Source organism: Hyaena hyaena, unplaced genomic scaffold (genome assembly GCF_003009895.1).
Source record: "Hyaena hyaena isolate Hyena2069 unplaced genomic scaffold, ASM300989v1 scaffold_1520, whole genome shotgun sequence".
NCBI lineage: Eukaryota > Metazoa > Chordata > Mammalia > Carnivora > Hyaenidae > Hyaena > Hyaena hyaena.
The window spans coordinates 202,319-223,349 of NW_024082147.1; the positions used below are offsets into that span (position 1 = coordinate 202,319).

Genomic DNA, 21,031 nt, shown 5'->3' on the forward strand with positions numbered 1-21,031 from the left:
TACTAATCATCAGGGAAATGCAAATCAAAACCACAATGAAACGTTCCCTCATACCTGTGAGAAGACAAGACATATCAAGTGTTTGGGAGAATGTGGATAAAAAGGAGTTCCTGAACTCTGTTGGTGGGACTTTAAACTGGTCAGCCACTTTACAGAACAGCGTGGGAGTTCCTCAGGAAGTTAAAAATAGTGCTAAAACCATAATGAAAAAAACAATATAGCAGTTCCTAAAAAATTTAAAATAGAACTACCATTAAGTCAGCAATCCCACTTCCATAGCCTAAGGAATGAAATCACCACTTAAAGAGATATCTGACCCTGCCATGTTAATTGCAATATTACTCACAAAAGCAAAAATATGGATACTATTTGTCTATGAATAAATGGATAAAGAAAATGTGATATAATTATATTATTATATAATCTATATAATATGTAATCATTACAATATACTTATGCATATATATGTATAGTTAATATTATTATAACAAATGGATACCTGTATAAGTAAAATGTGACACATGATACATATATGTAATATATAATTTTTATATATAATTAAATTATATATATAATGTAAAACTCAGCCATAAAAAAGAAAAAAAATCCCGCCATTTGTGACAGCACGGAGGAACTTTGAGGCCATTATGCAAAGTGAATTAAGACAAGGAGGACAAATATGATAACTCATAGTAACAGAGAGTCAACTGGTGATTGCTGGAGAAGTAGGGAAACGTGGTCAAAAGGTAGAAACTTCCAGTTATAAGATGAATAAGTTCTGGTTGTCTATTGTAGATTTTTATATATTTTTATATATAATAACTATTGTATTACTTAGAAGTCACTGAAAGTAAATCCTAAAAGTTCTCATCTCATACACACGCACGCGCGCGCACACACACACACAAGTATCTATGGAAGGTGAGGTATGTGTTAATTAACTTTATTGCAGTTATCATTTCACCATATTCATGTATATAAATCAAAACTTTGTAGCTCTAGCTTACACAATATTACATCAATTATATGTCAATAAAGCTGGGGGTAAATATGCTAAGAAACAACCTAACTCATGTAATATCCTATGAAGTAAATATAACTTAATTGTCCCAAAGGTATATTTTTGACTGAAAAAATTATGGTACATATTTTGGATATTACAAAACAGCTTGAAAAATAGTAGAATGCAAAAACAAACTATATTTTAGGTGGCTAAATTACACAAAAACCAATGCAATAGCTGCAATTTTGTGATAAATATTTTTAATTAAATTTTTCAATTGTTTACAAATAATTTATTGGAAAACAATGGGAGATTAAAGACACATATTGGGAAATTTACTTTGTGATTATGAAAGTTTTTTGTGAATGACAATTATTAGAGACTAAACTGTTTTAAGTATTTCTCTTTCAGCATTCAGTTGTCCAGTCATTTTATTCACATTCTTTAAGGATATTCCAAAATTTCTGACATAAACTCCAGCAATGACACCATTTGCCAAAGGTTGACACATCATGGGAAAGAGCGGTGCAGTTTACAACTGTAGCCATGTTAAAATTAATAAATTTATTTTATGCCAATTCCAATAAGCCAAGTGAAAGATATAATCAAGGCCAAAGAACTAGTGAAATTGTAGAAAACAATGTTTTGCTATTTTGTAATTAAATTATTTTTGTATTCTTTCATAGATAGTCAGGTGTGGCCACAAAAGGGGAGAGAGGAGAGGCACAGGAAAACAAAATTTATTATAAACATAGGTTCTAAAGAGACAGAATCATCGCATCCCAATGAGGAAGCCACATAGGAGGAGCACCACAGAAGGAGGCTCAACTAAGAAGGTGGCAAGATAAAAGAGAAGGCAAGAACTGGTTTAAAGTCCCTTTATTGGAGTCAGAGTGGGGTACACAAGTAAAAGGCATGAAGGGATTTTATTGTATTAGAATGTCACTAGAGCATATTCAAGGGAGGACAAGAAAGGGATGTGTGGCAGGGTCTTGTCACACTGGTGCATCTGGATGCCTGGGCAAGGTAGTCAACAGTCTGTGAGACTGTTGAAGAAACAGGCAAATATGAAGTTTTAAAGTTTACAATGCAAATTATCTTTTTGTTCCAATGGATAGCAATGAGGTTGTCATTGGAGCTCACTGTAACACAAGGAAACAATATAAAATCTAGAATCATTGGTAGGATTGGAGATGTGCCCTAAAGTCACAATAAGATTGTATCAAAAAGGTTCTATAAGGTTGAAACTTGCAGAAAGGTTAGAGCTTATTTGTCAGGGAACTCTTTCTCCCTTATCAGCTATTGATTTTTTTCAGATCTCACTAATACATACACTGGCTCTCTGCAGAAGCTTGGACTTAAGGTCAACTGATATGGTTCCAGACTAAACTTTGCAGTCAACAGCTGCACAAATGAGCCAAGAAGTGTCTGACAGTTAATTCTGCTTTATTATAATGTTAAAACCTCTACCCTAGGAGGAGCACAAGCTCCATTAACATAACATACAATGCATATATAGGCAAGTATTCTAACTACACCTACACAAGCTTATGCTTGCCTTTACCTGCCATGACAAAGCCCTCCTTTTGGAATAGTCATCCTAAACTACAAATAAAAGGAGTCCTTGCACCATTGCTCAGGCTTTCAAAATTATCCCTAGTCATTTTCTTTTTTGTGCAAATAAGGATTACTTTGTGGTACAACACCACCTAGTGTAGTATCTATTGGTAACCCACCAAGGAGGAGACTCAACATTAGTCTAATTACAAATTTTGGCATACCAGATGGGACTCTCATTCTTCCGAGGTTCTTCCCTCTAGTTACCTGGTTTCCAATGAACAAAACAGTGGGCAATGCTCACCCTGGACTAATCTCTTCAAGCTATCAGGGCCAGGAGCAGATTCCTTGGTGGGGGCTCTCCCTTCTTGGCATTTGTGCTGCCTGATTGACATTGCTGTCCCATCAGGAGACTCAGTGTGGCCACTTGGGGAGCCTTTTGCTCAGAGGGTAAATGATGCCAATCCCACAGCACAGGTATAGGATTTTTTTTTCAGTGAGTTGTCTCACAAAGGCTGGGCCAGTTGGCAAACCAATCAGGAACAGATTCCCTTCAGTAAACAGTCTGGTGGATTAGACACTAATTGGAGCTGAGTCTAGAGATCCCTAGGTGATGAACGATCACATAACCCAGCCATTCAGAAACCCAGATGCTTCCACCTAATAGAATGATCTAAGAGAGGCATGTTTAGGCTCAGGGAGATTGAGAGAAACCTCCATCCAACCTCATTCTTTGGTCTGTTTTGGGGGGGGATCTCTGATGCTGTTGTTCCCTGTTTAAATCACCCTGGCTGCTTGGTCTTTGTGCAGCATCTTCTTCTTTTACAACCCCGGTTAGAGGAGGTCAAGGGAAATGTTGGGTGGGGGGAAGGCCCCTTTTAGTAAATATTCTGGGGGATTACATGCTCATTGGAGTACAATCTAGAAGTCCTTAGGTGAAGGAGGTGGCAGAGACCTGGGTCACTGAAAGCATGCACTGGCAGCAAGTAAGAGCTCTATTTAATTGGTTAAAAGACAAGGGCTTGTAAAAATTGGCATTCTAAAACTCAAGAATTGAAACTAACACGTTTTTCAAGTTCATGTGTATGGGAAAATCTTTGATAAATTAAAGTTTAAGCTTGTTTAATTAAACAGATATGTATTTTGGAGTTATCATCAAATAGAGATACTCAAATTTTATTCTACCTACGTGTATTAAATTCATGTTGTATCTGTTGTAATTGGTCAGCAAAACTGAATTAAAATGATGATTGGAAATTTTTGAGTCTCATGAAGTTTTCATAGATAATTTATTGTTTAGAACAAGTAGACAAAATAAAATAGGTTTGTGGGTAAACTTTTAAATTGCTTCCAAAATTTCTGACAACTTAAAACTTTGAAGTTTTTTGCTAGGTTTAAATGATAAATTGGGTTAAATGCATTGGCTATCTAAGTCTTTTCCAAAAAAAGATAAAATATTAAAACATTGATTATTATTTATAGGCTTAACACTTTAGTCTTGTTGCAGAGAAACTAAAGATAAATTTGGGTCTGTTAGTAAATATATTTTATGCTATATTAAAAGGTTGTACAATCGGGGTGCCTGGGTGGCTTAGTCAGTGAAGCATCGGCTCTTGGTTTCTGCTGGGGTCATGATCTCACGGTTTGTGAGACTGAGCCCCAGGTAGGGCTCTCCACTTTGGGATTCTCCCTCTCCCTTGCCCTCTGCCCCTCCCCCACTGCGTGTTTTCTCTCTCTCTCTCCCCCTCTCAAAATAGATAAATAAACATTTTTTAAAAGGTCATACTATGGTGTGGGTAATAAATTTAAGAATTCACTGAACTTGCACCAATGGGTTAACAAGACTTAGAGTGGAAAGCCGCCACAGGGTGAAAGTGCCCAGTGTAGAACAAACCACATAGTGGAAAGTTGCTGCCACAGGACAAAAGTGTCTGAGAACAGGTAGAGGTGGAAAGCAGCTGCAGCAGGGTGAAAGCTCCCGGGATTTATCACTGGGTAAAACAAAGTATAGAGCATAAAGCTACTATAGGGTAAAAACACCCAGAGCTAATTAGCTAGAAAAATGCCTTGTTAACTGTGAGGTAGCATGTTCTATCTGTCTTAGTCCCTAGAAAAGTTAAGACAAACAGACACAGTGCCTGGTGCCTGCAGTAAATGGTCGTCTGGTCGGCTCTGAGATTTTGATTTGTCTTGACCCTAACCCCTATCTGTAGACCTTTGAAATCTCCTTTTTCTCACACACATGAGTTAATGATCACTATTTTATTGTCTCTTTCTGCACATCTCTCATGTATGCAAGCCTTCTGAGCCTAATAAATATTGAGCAAGGACCCTTCCTCAGGGCTCTTGTCTCCTCTCAGACATTAGCTTCTTTTGTATTCAATTCTGCATCCACTCTCTTGCAGGACAAGACTCAAAGTCTGTGACACAATGTTTCTAAAAATTATAAACTGTTTATAAATTTTGTCACTTCCTGGCAGGTGCAGGAACCTCAGGTTATTTTGGAGACCTCAGGAAAAGAAAGAAAAGAGTAATTCACCCAAATCTAGTTATAGGCAAATCTGGTGGTGGATTTGGCTTGGCTTCTGACCTGAAGAAGCTGTTAAAAGTTTAACTAAAAAGTTCCAGCAAAGCAGGTTCTATAACTTACATGGTCAATCACTATCTTGCTGTGCTTATATAAATAACTTGGCCACGTGTCAAAACTGACTGACTTATTTTACAAATTAAACTTAAAAAAATTTTAATGTTTATTTATTTTTGAGAGACAGAGAGACAGAGCATGAGTGGGGGAGGGACACAGAGAGAGAGAGGGAGACACAGAATCCAAAGCAGGCTCCAGGCTCTAAGCTGTCAGCACAGAGCCTGACACAGGGCTCAAACCCACAAGCCATGAGATTACGACCTGAACTGAAGTTGTATGCTTAACTGACTGAGCCACTCAGGCACCCCTACAAACAAATTAATCTTAATTTGGCTATTTTTATGAAAATGAGGATGATCTTAGAGAAAAAAATACAGTTCAATAACACACCTTTGTGGATGCTACATTCTAATTCTGGTTGTCATAGAGTTTGTTATTTACCTACAAAACTTAACTGGTACCTGAATTCTTCTGGTTTCCTTGAATATCTGTTTATGACTCTCCAAACTAAGCTTTCTTAATTTCTTCCATTCCCTTGATCTGGAATAATTGCAAACTAAAACTCCCATCTTTCCTGAAGTCCTGCAAAATGAAGATAGAAAACTTGAGGTAAACTTCAGAGAATTTGCCACAATAGCTTATATATAAATAACTTTTGTGCTTGTTGTTCTGGTAGCCACTCAAAAAGATCACTAGAGACATTTGAACTACAATCCAGAAAAAACGCATCCGATTGTCACTGTCTGCTCCAACTCCATCTGAAGATGCTTCAGGCTCAACATCTAGAAGTTTTCTCACTGGCACACTCAGGACTCAGACACCAGGCTTATAATTTACTCCAAGAATTAACCTATGTTTTTCTTTGTTTCCATAAAAATCCTTCTTATTAATTACCTGATTTCTTGCACAATATAGGCCTAACTTTCAGAGCCCCCATGCAGCACTGACTCTTGAAATGAGATAACTGCTTAACTAAACTAACTTATTCTCTAAAAAATTTCTAAAAAAACAAATTTTGTCAAAAGGGGAGAATATTAATTTGTAACCACAACACAAGAACTTTTGATAAAAATTATTCCAGATAAGGGACAGATTCTTATAGATGACTCTCAGTTATGTTAAATTAGGTCAGAGTGTTCCATTATACTGAAAACAGCATGATCATACTAAATACTGAACTGTTTTTCTAGATCCCCCTAGAGATTACAGGGAATACTAACATTTGTAGTTATTTGGGTTATATGTAATAATCAAATGTGCTTTCTGAAATGTGCTTTGGTCAGGTAAAATGTTCATGCAAGTCAAGTACCAGGGAATATTTCCAACAAGGTTCAAACTCTGAAACTCTGAAATTACACCCAGTTTAGCAGGACACTGGTATTTTACTAATCTTGGATTGATCCCAAATAAAAGTTGTTTCTTTAAGCAGTCTCTAATACTATTATCATGTGACCCTTGGAAATGGCCTTTTGGGGTTGTGAATTGTAAGCAGAAAAAAAATCCTTAGCTATGCCTCTGTCAAGTTAATCACGCATTCCAGAATTGTTCAGATTTTCTGCCACCATTTGAAGAATATCACACACACACAAAAATGCACCTGGGCAATCTACCTTTAACGTGCAAATATATAACTCCCAATAACTGTAACTACAGTTAGTTTCACCAGATGACATTTTCCGTTTTATAAGCTCCATTTGAAAATTTAAAAAGCTTTATCTTCTTGAAAATGGTCAAAAGTACTTTATCAGAGAGAGAAAGGAAGAATCCATTTTTAAAGACAACTTTCATTCAATTCACAAATGGATAATCTGAGATGCTAAATCTGTTACTTTTCTACATTGGTGTATAATGTAGGCCCTCACATTATAATTGTATTTTGTCTATGCATATATCTAAGGAGTGTTCAGACAACAGGCAAAAAACTAGAGTTTACTACTGCAATGAAACTTATAGCTTTTCTAGTTTTTGATTCCAGTAATCTCACAAGAAGACAGCTCATCCTAAAGGGCACAACTTCAAATACACGACTGAACTCAAATTTAAAAAAAAAAGAAAACTTGAATGAAGATAGTGCTAAAACCTATGTTAATGTAGATGTTGATGATTCACCCCATATCCCTGAGTTTGACAGAAAGTTCTAGAAACGTGAATATAGTTTCACCTCAGAGGTTTGCTTCTGTCACTCTTACCTGGGAAAGGCTTCCCTCAGAAATTTCCTGAATCCTGCAAAAACAATAGAGAATTGTGTATGTAGGGGAAGGAGGATTATGCACCTGGGAACAACAGCAACCAAATTGGAGATAGAAGTCAGTGGATAGGATAATTTTGAAACGTGTTCAGTGTAGTGTCTCAGAGTTCCCAGCAGGATTGTCTACTTAGTGAACAACATCACAGTTGTGAATTTTCACACAATGAATTGTTAATACACATTATCTCATTCTGTTTGTGCTTCTCATTCATTTGGGTAAATACCCAGAAGTGAGATTGCTGATATATATGATAATCCAATTTCAAATAGTTTTGAAGAACCACCATAATATTTTCCATAGTGGTTGTACCATTTTGCATTCCCACCAGCAATGCATGAGGGTTCCATAATTTGGTTGCTGTTGATAATGCTGCTATAAACATTGAGGTGCATGTACCCGTATGAATCACTGTTTTTGTATCCTTTGGGTAAATACTTAGTAGTGCAATTGCTGAGTCTTAGGGTAGTTCTTTTTTTAACTTTTTGAGGAACCTCCATACTGTTCTCTAGAGTGGCTACACTCGTTTTCATTCCCAGCAGCAGTATAAAAGTGTTCCTCTTTCTCCACATCCTCGCCAACACCTGTTGTTTCCTGTGTTGTTAATTTTAGCCATTCTGACAGGTGTGCTGTGTTATCTCATTGTGGTTTTGATTTGTATTTCCCTGATGATTTATGATGTTGAGCATCTTTTCATGTGTCTGTTAGCCATCTGGATGTCCTCTTTGGAAAAATGTTTGTTCATGTCTTCTGCCCATTTCTTAACTGGGTTATGTGCTTTTTGGATGTTGAGTTTGATAAGTCCTTTATAGATTTGGCATACTAACTCTTTATCTGATATGTTGTTTGCAAATATCTTCTCCCATTCTATAGGCTGCCTTTTACTTTTGTTGATTGTTTCCTTTGCTGAACAGAAGCTTTTTATCTTGATGAAGTCCCAATATATTGTTTAGGTGTCCTTTTGTTTCCCTTACCTTCAGCAACGTGTCCAGTAAGAAGTTGCTCCAGCCAAGATCAAAGAGGTTGCTGCCTGTGTTCTCTTCTAAGATTTTGATGATTTCTCATCTCACATTTGGGTCTTTCACCCATTTTAGTTTATTTTTGTGTATGGTAAAGTTTCATTCTTCTGCATGTCACTGTCCAGTTTTCCCAACACCATTTGTTGGAGACTTTTTTTTCCCTATGGGATATTCTTTCCTGCTTGTCAAAGATTAGTTGACCACATAGTGGGTTCATTTCTGGATTTTCTATTCTGCTTCATTAGTGTATGTGTCTGGTTTTGTGCCAGTATCATACTGTCTTGATGACTACAGCTTTCTAATATAGCTTGAAATATGGAATCTTGATATTTCCATTTTTGTTTTTGTTTTTCAAGATTGCTTTGTGTTTTTGGGGTCTTTTGTGGTTCTATCCAAATTTGGACTATTTCCTCTAGCTCTGAGAAAAATGGTGATATTTTGATGGAGATTGCATTAAATGTGTAGATTGCTTTGGGTAGCACAGACATTTTAACAATGTTAGTTCTTGCAATCCATGAGCATGGAATGCTTTCCATTTCTTTCTGTCCTCTTCAATTTCTTTCATAAGTTTTCTTTGGTTGTCAGAGTACAAATCTTTTACCTTTATAGTTAAGTTTATTCCTAGGTATCTTATTGGTTTTGGTGCAATTGCAAAAGGGATCAATTCCTTGATTTATTTTTCTGCTGCTTTATTATTGATGTATAGTAATGCCTCAAATTTCTGCACATTGAATTTATATCCTGTGACTTTGCTGAATTTAGGTATTTGTTCTAGCAATTTTTTGGTGGAGTCTTTCAGGTTTCCTGCATAGAGTATCATGCTGTCTATAAGTAGTGAAAGTTTGACTTCTTCCTTGCCAATCTGAATGCCTTTTATTTCATTTTGTTGTCTGATTGTTGAGGCTAAGACTCCTAGTACTAAATTAAATAGTAATTGTGAGAGTGGACATACCTATCATGTTCTTGATATTAGGGGAAAAACTGAGAGGATGTTATGACCTGTGGGTCGTTCATATATGGCTTTCATGACATTGAATTATGTTACATCTCTCCCTACTTTGTTGAGGGTTTTTATCAAGAGTGGATGCTGTATTTTGTCAAATTCTTTTTCTGCATCTATTGAGAGGATCATATAGGTTATTATCCTTTCTTTTATTAATGTGGTGTATCATGTTGATTGATTTGCAAATATTGAATGAGCCCTGCAGACCAGGAATAAATCCCACTTGATTGTGGTGAATAATTCTTAATGTATTATTGAATTTGATTTGCTAGTATTTTATTGAAAATTTCTGCATCCATGTTCATCAAAGATGTTGGCCTATAATTCTCATTTTTAGTGGGGTCTTTGGCTTTGGAATAAAGGTAATGCTGGGGTTCATAGAATGAGTTTGGAAGTTTTCTTTCCATTTCTATTTTTTGGAACAGTTTCAAAAGAATAGATATTATTTCTTCTTTAAATGTTTGGTGGAATTCCCCTGGGAAGCCATTTAGCTCCAGACTCTTGTTTGATGGGAGATTTTTGATTACTGATTCAATTTTTTTATGAGTCTGTTTAAATTTTCTTTTCATTTTATGTTTTTATCTATCTATCGATTGATTGATCTATCTAATATAATTTATTGTCAAATTGGCTTCCATACAACGCCCAAGGCTTATCCCAACAAGTGTCCTCCTCAATGTCCATCACCCACTTTCCCTTTCCTGAAGCCCCATCAACCCCCAATTTGTTCTCTAAGAGTCTCTTATGGTTTGTCTTCCTTAACTTTTTACTCTCTTCCTTTCCCCCATGGTCTTTTGTTAGGTTTCTCCTGATCCACATATGAGTGAAAACATATGATATCTGTATTTCTCTGACAGACTTATTTCACTTAGCATAATACCCTCGAGTTCCATCCATGTTGCTGCAAATGACAGAATTTCACTCCTTCTCATTGCCAAATAGTATTCCATTGTATATATATAAACCACATCTTTATCCATTCATCAGTTGATGTACATGTAGGCTCTTTCCATATTTTGGCTATTGTTGAAAGCACTGCTATAAACATTGGGGTAGATGTGCTCTTATGAATCAGCACTCCTGTATCCCATTGGTAAATTCATAGTAGTGCTATTTCTGGGTCATACGGTAGTTCTATTTTTAATTTTTTGAGGAACCTCCACACTGTTTTCCAGAGTGGCTGCACCAGTTTGCTTTCCCCCCAACAGTACAAAAGGGTTTCCATTTCTTCACATCCTCACCAGCATCTTTGGTCTCCTAAGTTGTTACTTTTAGCTACTCTGACCAGTGTGAGGTAGTATCTCAGTGTGGTGTTGATTTGTATTTCCCTGATGAGGAGGATGCTGAGCATCATTTCATGTGTCTGTTGGCCATCTGGATGTCTTCTTTGGAAAAGTGTCTATTCATGTCTTCTGCCATTTGTTCACTGGATTAATTGTTTTTTTGGGTGTGGAGTTTGGTGAGTTCTTTATATATTTTGGATACTAGGCCTTTATCTGATATGTCATTTGCAACTGTCTTTTTTTTTTTTCTTTTCCCATTCCATCAGTTGCCTTTTAGTTTCTTTTATTGTTTCCTTTGCAGTGCAAAAGCTTTTGTCTTGATGAGGTCCCAATAGTTCATTTTTCCTTTTAATTCCCTTGCCTTTGGAAATGTGTCAAGTAAGAATGGATTTGTTACAACCAATTTCTCAGAAATACAAACAATTATCAGGGATTATTATGAAAAGTTATATGCCAACAAACTGGATAACCTGGAAGAAATGAACAAGTTTCTAAACACCCACACACTACCAAAACTCAAATGGGAAGGAATAGAAAATTTGAAAAGACCCATAACTCATGAAGAAACTGAATCAGTTATCAAAAATCTCCCAACAGATAAGAGTCTTGGACCAGATGGCTTTCCTGGGGAATTCTACCAGACATTTAAAGGAGTATTAATACCTATACTTCTCAAACTGTTTCAAAAAATAGAAATTGAAATAAAACTTCCGGATTCATTTTACAAAGCCAGCATCACTTTGATTCCCAAAACAGACAGAGACCCAGCAAAAAAAGAGAAATACAGGCCAATATCCCTGATGCATAGAAATGCAAAAATCCTCAACAAGATATTTGCTAATCGAATGCAACAGCACATAAAAAGAATTATCCACCAAGATCAAGTGGGATTCATTCCTGGGTTACAGGGCTGGTTCAATACTCGCAAATCAATCAGTGTGATATATGACATCAACAAAAGAAAAGATAAAAGCCATATGATCCTGTCGATAGATGCAGAAAAAGCATTTGACAAAATACAACATCGCTTCTTAATAAACTATAATTTAACTATAAACTTAGTTAAGTTTATAGTTGCAAAGTGATTTATACTTCTTTTTTTATAGCATCCTGTTGAAATGATAAAAAGTCAGATCATCTTTTAAAGAAAATGTGACTTTTGATTGATATCAGGCTTTTCAACAGCAATGTTGGAGACAAGGATGGGGTGGAGTAATGTGTTTAAAGAATTGAAAGGAATGAAAATTTAAGCTTTGAATTATATGCAGCCAAGATCTTTTAAATACAAGGGCAGAGAAATAAGATCTTATCAGAAAATAAGACTGGGGAGCCTGTGTGGCTCAACTGGTTGAGCTTCGGGCTTTGCCTCAGGTCATGATCTCAGGGTTTGTGGGTTCTAGCCCTTCGTTGGGCTTGCTGTTGTCAGCATGGAGCCTTCTTTGGATTCTCTGTCCCCACCCTCTCTGTCCCTCCCACTGATGCTGAGAGAGCATTTAAAAAAGAAAAAAGAAAAGAAGGCCTCAACAGTTTTATTTTACATAAGTCTGTTGGAAAATATTCCTAGAGGAAATTCTCCAGGAGGAAGAAAAATAAATCTACGAACATGCAGTTGTGGGGACATAAGGATTGATATTAGTGATGTTTACTGTATCATAAAAAAATACATGAAATCGTGGCATATACAAAATAACCCAGAAGCAAAACTTCAGTAATATCCTCTTGAAGTAAGGGCTGTCATTACAGAGAAAGCAAAATAGAGGAGGCAAGAGTATTCTGGATTGCTGAGATAATATTAGTATTGACACATGTAAGAAACTGAGAAGGAAATTAACATAATTAATGATATAAAACCATTATGATATTAAAACTCTCAAATTTTGAATAAAAAGAACATTTGATCCATAATTGGAAGATGCAAAAAGAGAAGAAAAAAGAATAAAGAAAATATGGAAAACAAATCAAAATAACATGGCAGAAATAAATCATAATAAAATAGCAATTAATTTAATCAAGGTAAGATTGTCTGATAAGATTTTAAATATCAAAAAACCCATCAAACAAAACATATTAAAAATAAAGTAATAAAGAAAATATAGAAGGCAGATATGAATACAAAGAAGTCCAAATTTTGATAAAATTTTAATTTGAGGTGAGACTATTATAAAGGAGTATAAATAAACTAACCCATTCCTGGCTTCTGAGTGTGGCATATGTGCCACATACATTTGTTGAGTGTGTGTGTCCCCCCACCCAAATCCATATGTTCAAATCCTAACTCCTAAAGAAAGAAGAGATGAGACCATTGGAACACATTTATGAGCCCTTGTGGAAGGGATTAGTGCCTTACAAAAAAGTCTCCAGATAGATTCCTCACCCCTTCCCACCATGTGAGGACACAGTGAGAAAGCGCTATGAACCAGGAAGAGGTACTTCACCAGAATGTGACCATGCTGGGGCACTTGACTTTGGACTTAGACCCCAGAATTGTGAGAAATAAATTTATGTTGTTTGATCCACCTGTTCTGTGGTATTTTGTTATAGAAGCTGTAATGAACTAAAACAACGTTTTAAAACTTATGTGGAAAATTTAAAAATTCAAAATAAAACAAAAATAAAGTATAAAATCAGGTCAAGACAATAGATGAAAAAATGTTTTCTGTAGAAAATTGTGGATTCTTGGATTTGGAAATACTGGATTGTTTTGTGAAAGGTTAAGTGTATGTATGTCTGTGAATATGTGTATGTATCCAGCATGTCCCAAAAGTCTTTGTGCAGTTTAAAGCTTTACTAACTTCAGAATTACAAATGCCACAAACTTTAAAAAGTAACTTTCATACTTTGATTTATGAATTTTGAATAATTTTATTTTTCTGTGTATATGTCCTTCTGAGAATGAGACAAAGCAAACACTAAAATTCATAAAACTAATTAAATGCAAAAGAAATCTAAATTATGTACCTGGGTTTATACAAGACAAAAACATTATATGGGAAGCTAGAGATGAGGACAGAGAAAATCCAGAAAGTAAAATTCCTTGGGAAATAGCCAAAATTCTAGGGTCAACTTCAAATTTTCAAGGGCTATAAAATTGGTGGGCCATAGTCAAGACCCTTAATGGGCAAAAGGGACCAGGTAATATCTGAGTTCCAGATTGAATGAATAGAAAATTGGCTAAGGTCTCTCTGAGATGAGTGTAGAGTTGGGAGGAGGAATCTAGAAGGCCCAGGGAATTGCAGGGATCTGTGGGACTGAATGATGGGGGAGGGGTGGTGGTCTACCCTGCTTTTCTCAACACCCCCTCCCCCATTCTCAAGAACCCTTTGTGACAAGGCTTTAGCTCTGTGATGCAGGCCTGGAGTTCTGTCCCCAAGTGAACTATCAGTGCTCAGTTGCCTGAGGAGAGCAGATTTCCAAAGATGGAGAATTTCTTTTCTCTGAGAAGCACTGGTACCACCTGGCTGAGTTCTGGTTCCACCTCCTGGGTGATTGATACCATCTTTGCCTTCCTGTGTGGATTGGGACTCTTCCTTCTGTTACTCCCCTGCTTTCAGAGTAAACCATCCTTACCACCAGCTAAGAAATATAGAAATGTCAGGAAGGTAAGGAAACTTTGGCTAAACCCCAACAGGGATTATCTTTTTAAATTTTCTTATTCTCATATTCACTTTTCTAAATCATCTGGAGAGACTTGTGAGATGGGAAACCTGAGGAAAGAATAGAACATCATCCTTCTTGGGGACCAGCCAGGGCAGGCAAAGCTGAGTGGGCATATGGATTTCCATCCCAACATCTTTGACCCAGACCCCACATCTCCTGGGCAAAGTCCCAAATGCAGTGACCAGTGAGTGAGAACTGTATACTGAGTTCATTCTCTGCAGGAAGACAGACTCCTAAGCATTGTTTTACCAGTCACTTTCTCCTTCCTGTGACAGATGTCTCAGGTGAGCTCTTCCTCTGTGTTAGGCTGATGTGAAGGCAGTACTGAGCCCCAGAGAGCATCTAAAGGGTTAGAGTGGGGCGTCTGAACTCGGGAAACAGAGCATAGAAGGACCTGTATGTGTGTGTTCCTTTTTTTTTTTAAATATAGTTTATTGTCAAGTTGGTTTCCATATAATACCCAGTGCTCTTCCCAACAAGTGCCCTCCTCCATGCTTATCACCCTCTGCGTATGTGTGTTTCTTGAGTAGAGGAATAGTGATGAAAGAAATTCATAGTGATCTCACATAGAAAATCAATCTTTGCATTCTTCAAAGAAGAAAAACTAAAAATATTCTATTTATTTTAAAAATGAGTAAAAGAAAAGACCACAGAGCCCCATTAGATGTAGAAATGTAGAAAGTCATAGTTTATGAACAATGAGCACCTGCGAATGATCTAGAGAGAAGAGATAATTGAGTCCCAGCCCCTCATCTTCTTTTGTAGAGTCAAGTGGAAATGATGAGGAGGAACAAGAGTAAAAAAAAAAGCAGAGATTTGAAAGGTAAGCTTATGCCATTTAGCCCTACATGTGCCAAGTTCTCCTCCATCTCTCTTGCCCCTGAGGGTCTAATTTCACGATCTCCAAGGATGCCAGGGGCAGAGATCATCCCTCAGGAAACAGAGCCCTCACAGAGGTTCTTGGGAAGGAGATCAACTACTGTATATTTCACAGATTCTATGCTTGGAAGGAAGTTGATAGGGGTTGAAATGGGTGTCAGCTGACAGGGGTGTGTGGGCTGTAGTAGACCATTAATGCCTAGATTCAGAGGTGGAACAGATATCTAGGTCAATAAGTGGTTTAACTTCACTCAGATTCATTTGTGAGGTGACCCTTGTCCTTTATCCCCAACAAGGCAGCTGTGAGGGCCCTGGAGGGTAATGTAAATGACAAAGTGCTCCCCATCATAAACCTTGCTATCACTGTGAGGGATCATGTGGCTTTGAACAGTGATGCTTGGCCTCCATAGTCTAATCTCCCAACAGTATCCCCCTAAAAGGACATTGTGTTCAGTCTCCCCTAAGACATTTAGGGCCCTACTTTCACAACTGTAACCCAGCCTCCTTATTTCCAGCTTGCAAAAATTGCCTGAAAGAATTAGAGGGAGCTCGCAGTCTGATTTCACTTCTGCAAAGGTAAAGAATCTTTCCACTTCTTCCCCTTTTCCTTGCTCCTCCTTTGTCCCAGTTTATGATGTGACCCCTGGTCCACAGGGAATCCTGAGAGGGGGAGACATGGGAACAAAGTATGATTAAAGCTCTGGGGTAAGGAATAGCAGGAGCAATGTGAAGTCAGTATGGAGACTGTGAAGGGCTGTGGGTTGCAGGTGTTTATCCCTGCCCAGACTGCCCTGCCTTCCTTGCCCTGTCAGTTTCTAGCTGCAGCTTTTGCTTCCTGTCTCCTGCAGCTGCCTGGGGAGGCTCCCTGACAAGGGTGGCTTTCATCAACTCTTATGTCAAGACCTCCCTGGTGAGGTGTGCAAAGCAGTGCCTGCTGGAGCCCACCAGCCATACAGGGAGACTGTGGATGATGCTGCTCCCACCATGTCCTTGTTGGCTACCCCAGTTCCTCTGACCCAGCGCCCTCTACTTCTTGGCTCAACAGTCTCTTCAATTTCTGTTCATTCCCACTCATCTCTGAATGCCTCTTTGCCACCAGAGCCCTTCCTTCCCCTCGACAGCCTTCCAACCCAGCCAATTGTTCTTTCCCCTCCCCTTCCTCATCCCCTTAATTCAGAGGCCTGCTCTCCACCTCTGACAGCCTCCTCTGCTCCACAACCTCCAGACTCTATTCTGACTCTTCCTCACTGTGACTCCTTGACATTCCCACTGAGCACCATTCCACATAGGTCGTCTCACACCCCTTGGTCAGCTACTCCTGTCCTAGCCATCTCAGGCCTTGGCCACTCAAGTTGTCCCATTTCAACCCTGTCCTGGTGGCACACTGCTGCCAAAGCCCTGTGCCTCTCAACCTCATCAAATTATGAGTCTCAGCAAGAACACCTTTCCCACTACTCACCAAAGGCCTCATTCTGGGGAAACCTGACCAACAGACACATAGGAGCTGTTAGCCCCTCTTTGCTGAGCTCAGATGATCAGAAGCTTCTGGAGATACAAGTCAAAAAAAGAGTCAAGATCAAGATTTTGAAAGAAAAAGAAAAAAATGAATCATATGCAATCCAAAACCCAGACTACCACCTGAATTCTTTAGGAAATATGTTGAAATCACTGAGTCCTGAACAGAACACAAGCCCCCAACATTTCTGGAGCACAAAAGGAAAATCAGAGCAGCTGTCTGGTCCTCAGAAACTCTCATATCCTAAGGTCTTGGGGCCCCATCTACAGCAGAAATATAACCAGCTTTTCTGGGGTCTCCCCTCTCTACATAGCGAATCTCTGGTGGCTACTGCCTGGATTTCTGAGGGCTCTCCAGTGCTACAGTCTCCCTCTCTCTTATTCAATGGAATCTCAAGTGCCTGCCCAATTCAAATGCAGGCCAAACTATCTCCACTGCTTTCCCAGTCCCAACACCTGTCCCAACTGGAGTTCCAATCTCAATCCTTGATGTCAACTATACCTCAATTCCAACCACCACCCCTAGCTCAAATCCTGACTCAGGATCATCTCCAATCCTCTCTTCCAAACCTATCACCTTCACCACCTCAGATTAAGGCCTGTGAAATATCTTGCCCTATAGGCCCAGATAAGTCACAATTTCTCATCCCAACTGAGATTCAACATCCAGAATGGCCTTTGTTGCAGAAGCAACTAGAAAGTGGGTGGGCTTTATCCTCTGCAATCAAAAGATCTCAAGAAGTTTTTAGTGTTTTCACTTCCAATCTTCCTGAAGACAGCTGGGCAGTCTCCCTGCTTCCTGAGAATTTTCCAATCAGTCCTGAACTCCGTAAGCAACTGGAGCAACACCTACAAAAGTGGCTCATCCAACACCGGTGGGAACTACCCCGTAAGATCCAAGAGTCTCTGGAACTAAGGCAGCTTCAGGGTGAATTACCAGGGACATGTCAGGCAAAGGGCAAGCATGGACCCTCATGGTCCTCTGCATGTGCAGGTAAAAGCAACAAGGATACACGGAAAGTGGGGTTCCAGCTAAGTCAGGGCATGGGTAAAGGCCTGGGGTGTATTTTGGGAAAGGTCTCAAAAGATCTCTCCGGGGACTCAGAAAGGTCTCTAATGGGGTTTCAGGAAGTAAACTCTGAGGAGTTAGAAAGTGACTTGGGGCCGTCAACGAGTGACTCAGGAAGTGATTTACTAAAGAGCTTAGATAAGAAACTAGAAAACCTCCTGAAAGACCATTTGGGCAGGAAGTTGGGAAAGATCAGGGAGAGTCTGATCCCTGTGAGTGTGCATCAATCCTGGCTTGCTGTCAATCATGCTTTTCCCAAGCCCAACACTCAAAGGGAAATCAGAAATCTAGGAATGTTGAAGGGTTGGGGACCATATGTGAACACCTCCCACAGGGTTTCCTTCCTTGATCCAGACATTCAAGAAGTGCTGGAAGCACATATTATAAAGTTTTGGGTAAGGCACAAGTGGGGTCTACCCCTCAAGGTCCTTAAGCCCATAAATCTCTTTAAGTTGAAAAAGGTTCAACCTTTGCCCAGGACCCCCTCAATAGTCAAGTTTGCCAAATTCCTGGGAAAACCTTCTCAGACATGTCTGGGAAAGATAGTTATAACAGAAGAGTCAGGTCCTATTCTGGAGAGGCCTCTCCTTGCCACTTCACCCACATATGAGGAAATCCCGAGGTCCCTGGTAAGAACCCCATCCGATGACAACCAGGGGCCCTCAAAGGCCTCTCTGATTGGACAGAACAGCAGGCCACTTTCTCAGTCTCTCACACTCAGCCTCATAGACAGAACTCCAAAGAGTGGTTCTGCAGAATGGGCTGAAAGGAGCAGCCATGAGTTGAGTCCCAGTTCACCAATGGCCAGGAATGAGCAAAGAGAGGAGAGTGAGTATTGGGCCTCACAAGACCCCTGCCATAATGTAGCAATGCAGAAGATGAACTTGGGACCCCAATATTTTAGGGCTGAAAAGGCCAGGGAGGCAGTGGAGGCAAAGTCTCATACTCTTCAACCACAGTCTAGCCCCATCTTGGGAACCAATGTGCTCACAAAACCCCAAACCATAAATGCACATATGAGGGGTTTAGATACCAGTAAAAAACTTTCTACAATGTCTGCTTTCCAAGATACTGGAGAGTCATGCCTTAACACAGACGTTAGTGAATTTAAGTCCAAATTGAAGATAAAGCCAGATAACCAGCCTCAAGACTGTCCTACACACATGCTCCTTGCTGTAGACAACTTGGCTTCTCAGGTGCCGCATTGTTATCCCCAGACAGTGCCTACTGGAGACAAGGTAGATTCCCAGATACTATACGGCTTCATGGCAGACCAAAGGAGCTTCTTAAGTCAGCAGGAGCCCGTGCTCTCTAGACTCCAAGACTCATGGAAGAACCAGAGCAAGATGACTAACTCTACTTATAAGAGAGAGGACTGTAAGAGGCCCAACTCAGGAAAGAATAAAGAACGGTTTGAAGAATTGAGGACATCTCAAGCTGAAAGTATGAGTCACCCTTCCCCAGTCAGGGGAATAGTAGACTCTGTTAGGAACAGATGCATCCAGCTCCTGCCAGGGAAGAAACAAGGTCCTCCAGAAAACCTCTTCAGAAAAAGGATGAGGCACTTTTTTCAATGGATTTTCCCCAATAGAAAAGTCAAAGGTCAGAATATTCTGCAAAAATGTAAGCCAATAATAGTCTCTGCCCAGAGCCAAGGACCAGTCAGAAGCAGATCAATTATGGCTAATGAGACTACTGAGGCTCAGGCACTCATGACAGCTGTTGGACAGATTCTAGAGGAAAAAGTGGCAATTCACCATGGACTTCATGTCACAAAGTTAAATGATAACAAACAGGAACTCCAAGCACCAGTATGTGGGTGTTTCTGCTACCACAGGATTCCCTTCTACCCAGAGCAAGGGAGAATAATGAGTTATACAGCCCACAATCACCAAGACATCTCCAATAGTCAGAGTAGTTCTATCAAGGAAAAGCAGGTTAAACACCGACAGTCCTTTAAAAGTGTAAGATTTGAGGATGAGCAGCTGGACTCGACACACCTCCCATCCCTGCCTCCCAAGAAGACTTTGTCTCCAGTCAGTCCTTGCCAGTATGGGCCAAGGATGCCAGGTGCCCCTGGCCACCATCAACACTGTCCACGGCACTGTTTTCTTCAGACCTCCCTATTTGGTCGATCATAAAATATGTCTTTATACCTAGTAGGAAAACATGTCTCCAAGAAAAAAATTAATCCATGTAGAGAAAATGTTTTTTTTTCTCATTAGCACATCCAAATACTTAATATTCCCAAATATATATGTTTTTCCCTCAAAAGAAGGTAGAATGGTTGCTTTTGTCTGTCCTGTGTTCTGTATGTGCTTCTAGAAGGGAGGAGAATGGAGGGAGTTTGGCCTTGAGTATTGTAGGCTTGCTCCTTATCCTTTCATTATACATTGTTTTCATGATACTGTCATTATGCAAACAAAAACTATTCTAAAAAGATGAGAAATACTATGAAGACATTACCCCAAGATCTGGTTTAACTTGTCTTTCTTCTGCTTCCACTCTATTTTGAAATTTATACAGCTATAGGGGATAGGTTTCCAAAGACATTATGGAGCGGGATTCAGGGTCCCACTTGGGCTCCAGGAAGTGGATTGAATCAAGTGGATTGAAATTTGGGAGAGGGTACTAGACCTAAAGTCCAGAAGCAGGAGAAATCTTGTCCCTGGATCTCTTGGTGAAGAATAGAGGACACTTGCCCTTGAGAGCCCCGTCTCTCTCTTGTGAAGAGCTGGGGTGGAGGTCGGCCCTGTGAATTCCTCTTAGCTTAGCTTTATGAAGTCTACAGTGTCACCCTCTTTTGCCTCTGCCTTTACTGTACTTCCAGTGATGAGGATGGCACTTCCAGTTCTGAGTGTGTGTAAGTGGGAGAACATCAGGGAAGTCGCTAAGGGCTATGCTTACCGTTACCCCAAACGAATATTCTAGGGTCACCTGCTTTCCCTCTATGTTAACACTAGAGAAGGAGTTCTGGATTAATGAAACAGGGTTGAGTGTACCTGTATGTAGTAGCTATGTGACGGTTGAATACTGTGAACTTAGAATGGGATGTGGGAGACAAGTTGAAAGGTTTTGGATCCAAAGAAAAAGGCAAAGTGGCACATGGTGCCCATACATTTGCAGTGAATGAAGAGTCTTCTCATATCCCACAAC

The 21,031-nt window shown here is 39.3% G+C and overlaps 1 protein-coding gene across 1 annotated transcript; it reads left to right on the plus strand.

Moving 5' to 3' along the window:
• The first annotated feature begins 14,171 nt into the window (after positions 1-14,171).
• On the plus strand, positions 14,172-20,136 carry LOC120225794 (spermatogenesis-associated protein 31A3-like). The gene is made up of 4 exons (XM_039223981.1): positions 14,172-14,354; positions 15,178-15,235; positions 15,807-15,867; positions 16,140-20,136. Exons 1-4 carry the CDS (start codon positions 14,172-14,174, stop codon positions 20,014-20,016), a joined length of 4,179 nt encoding a protein of 1,392 aa, XP_039079912.1. The 3' UTR covers positions 20,017-20,136.
• The last annotated feature ends 895 nt before the right edge of the window (positions 20,137-21,031 follow it).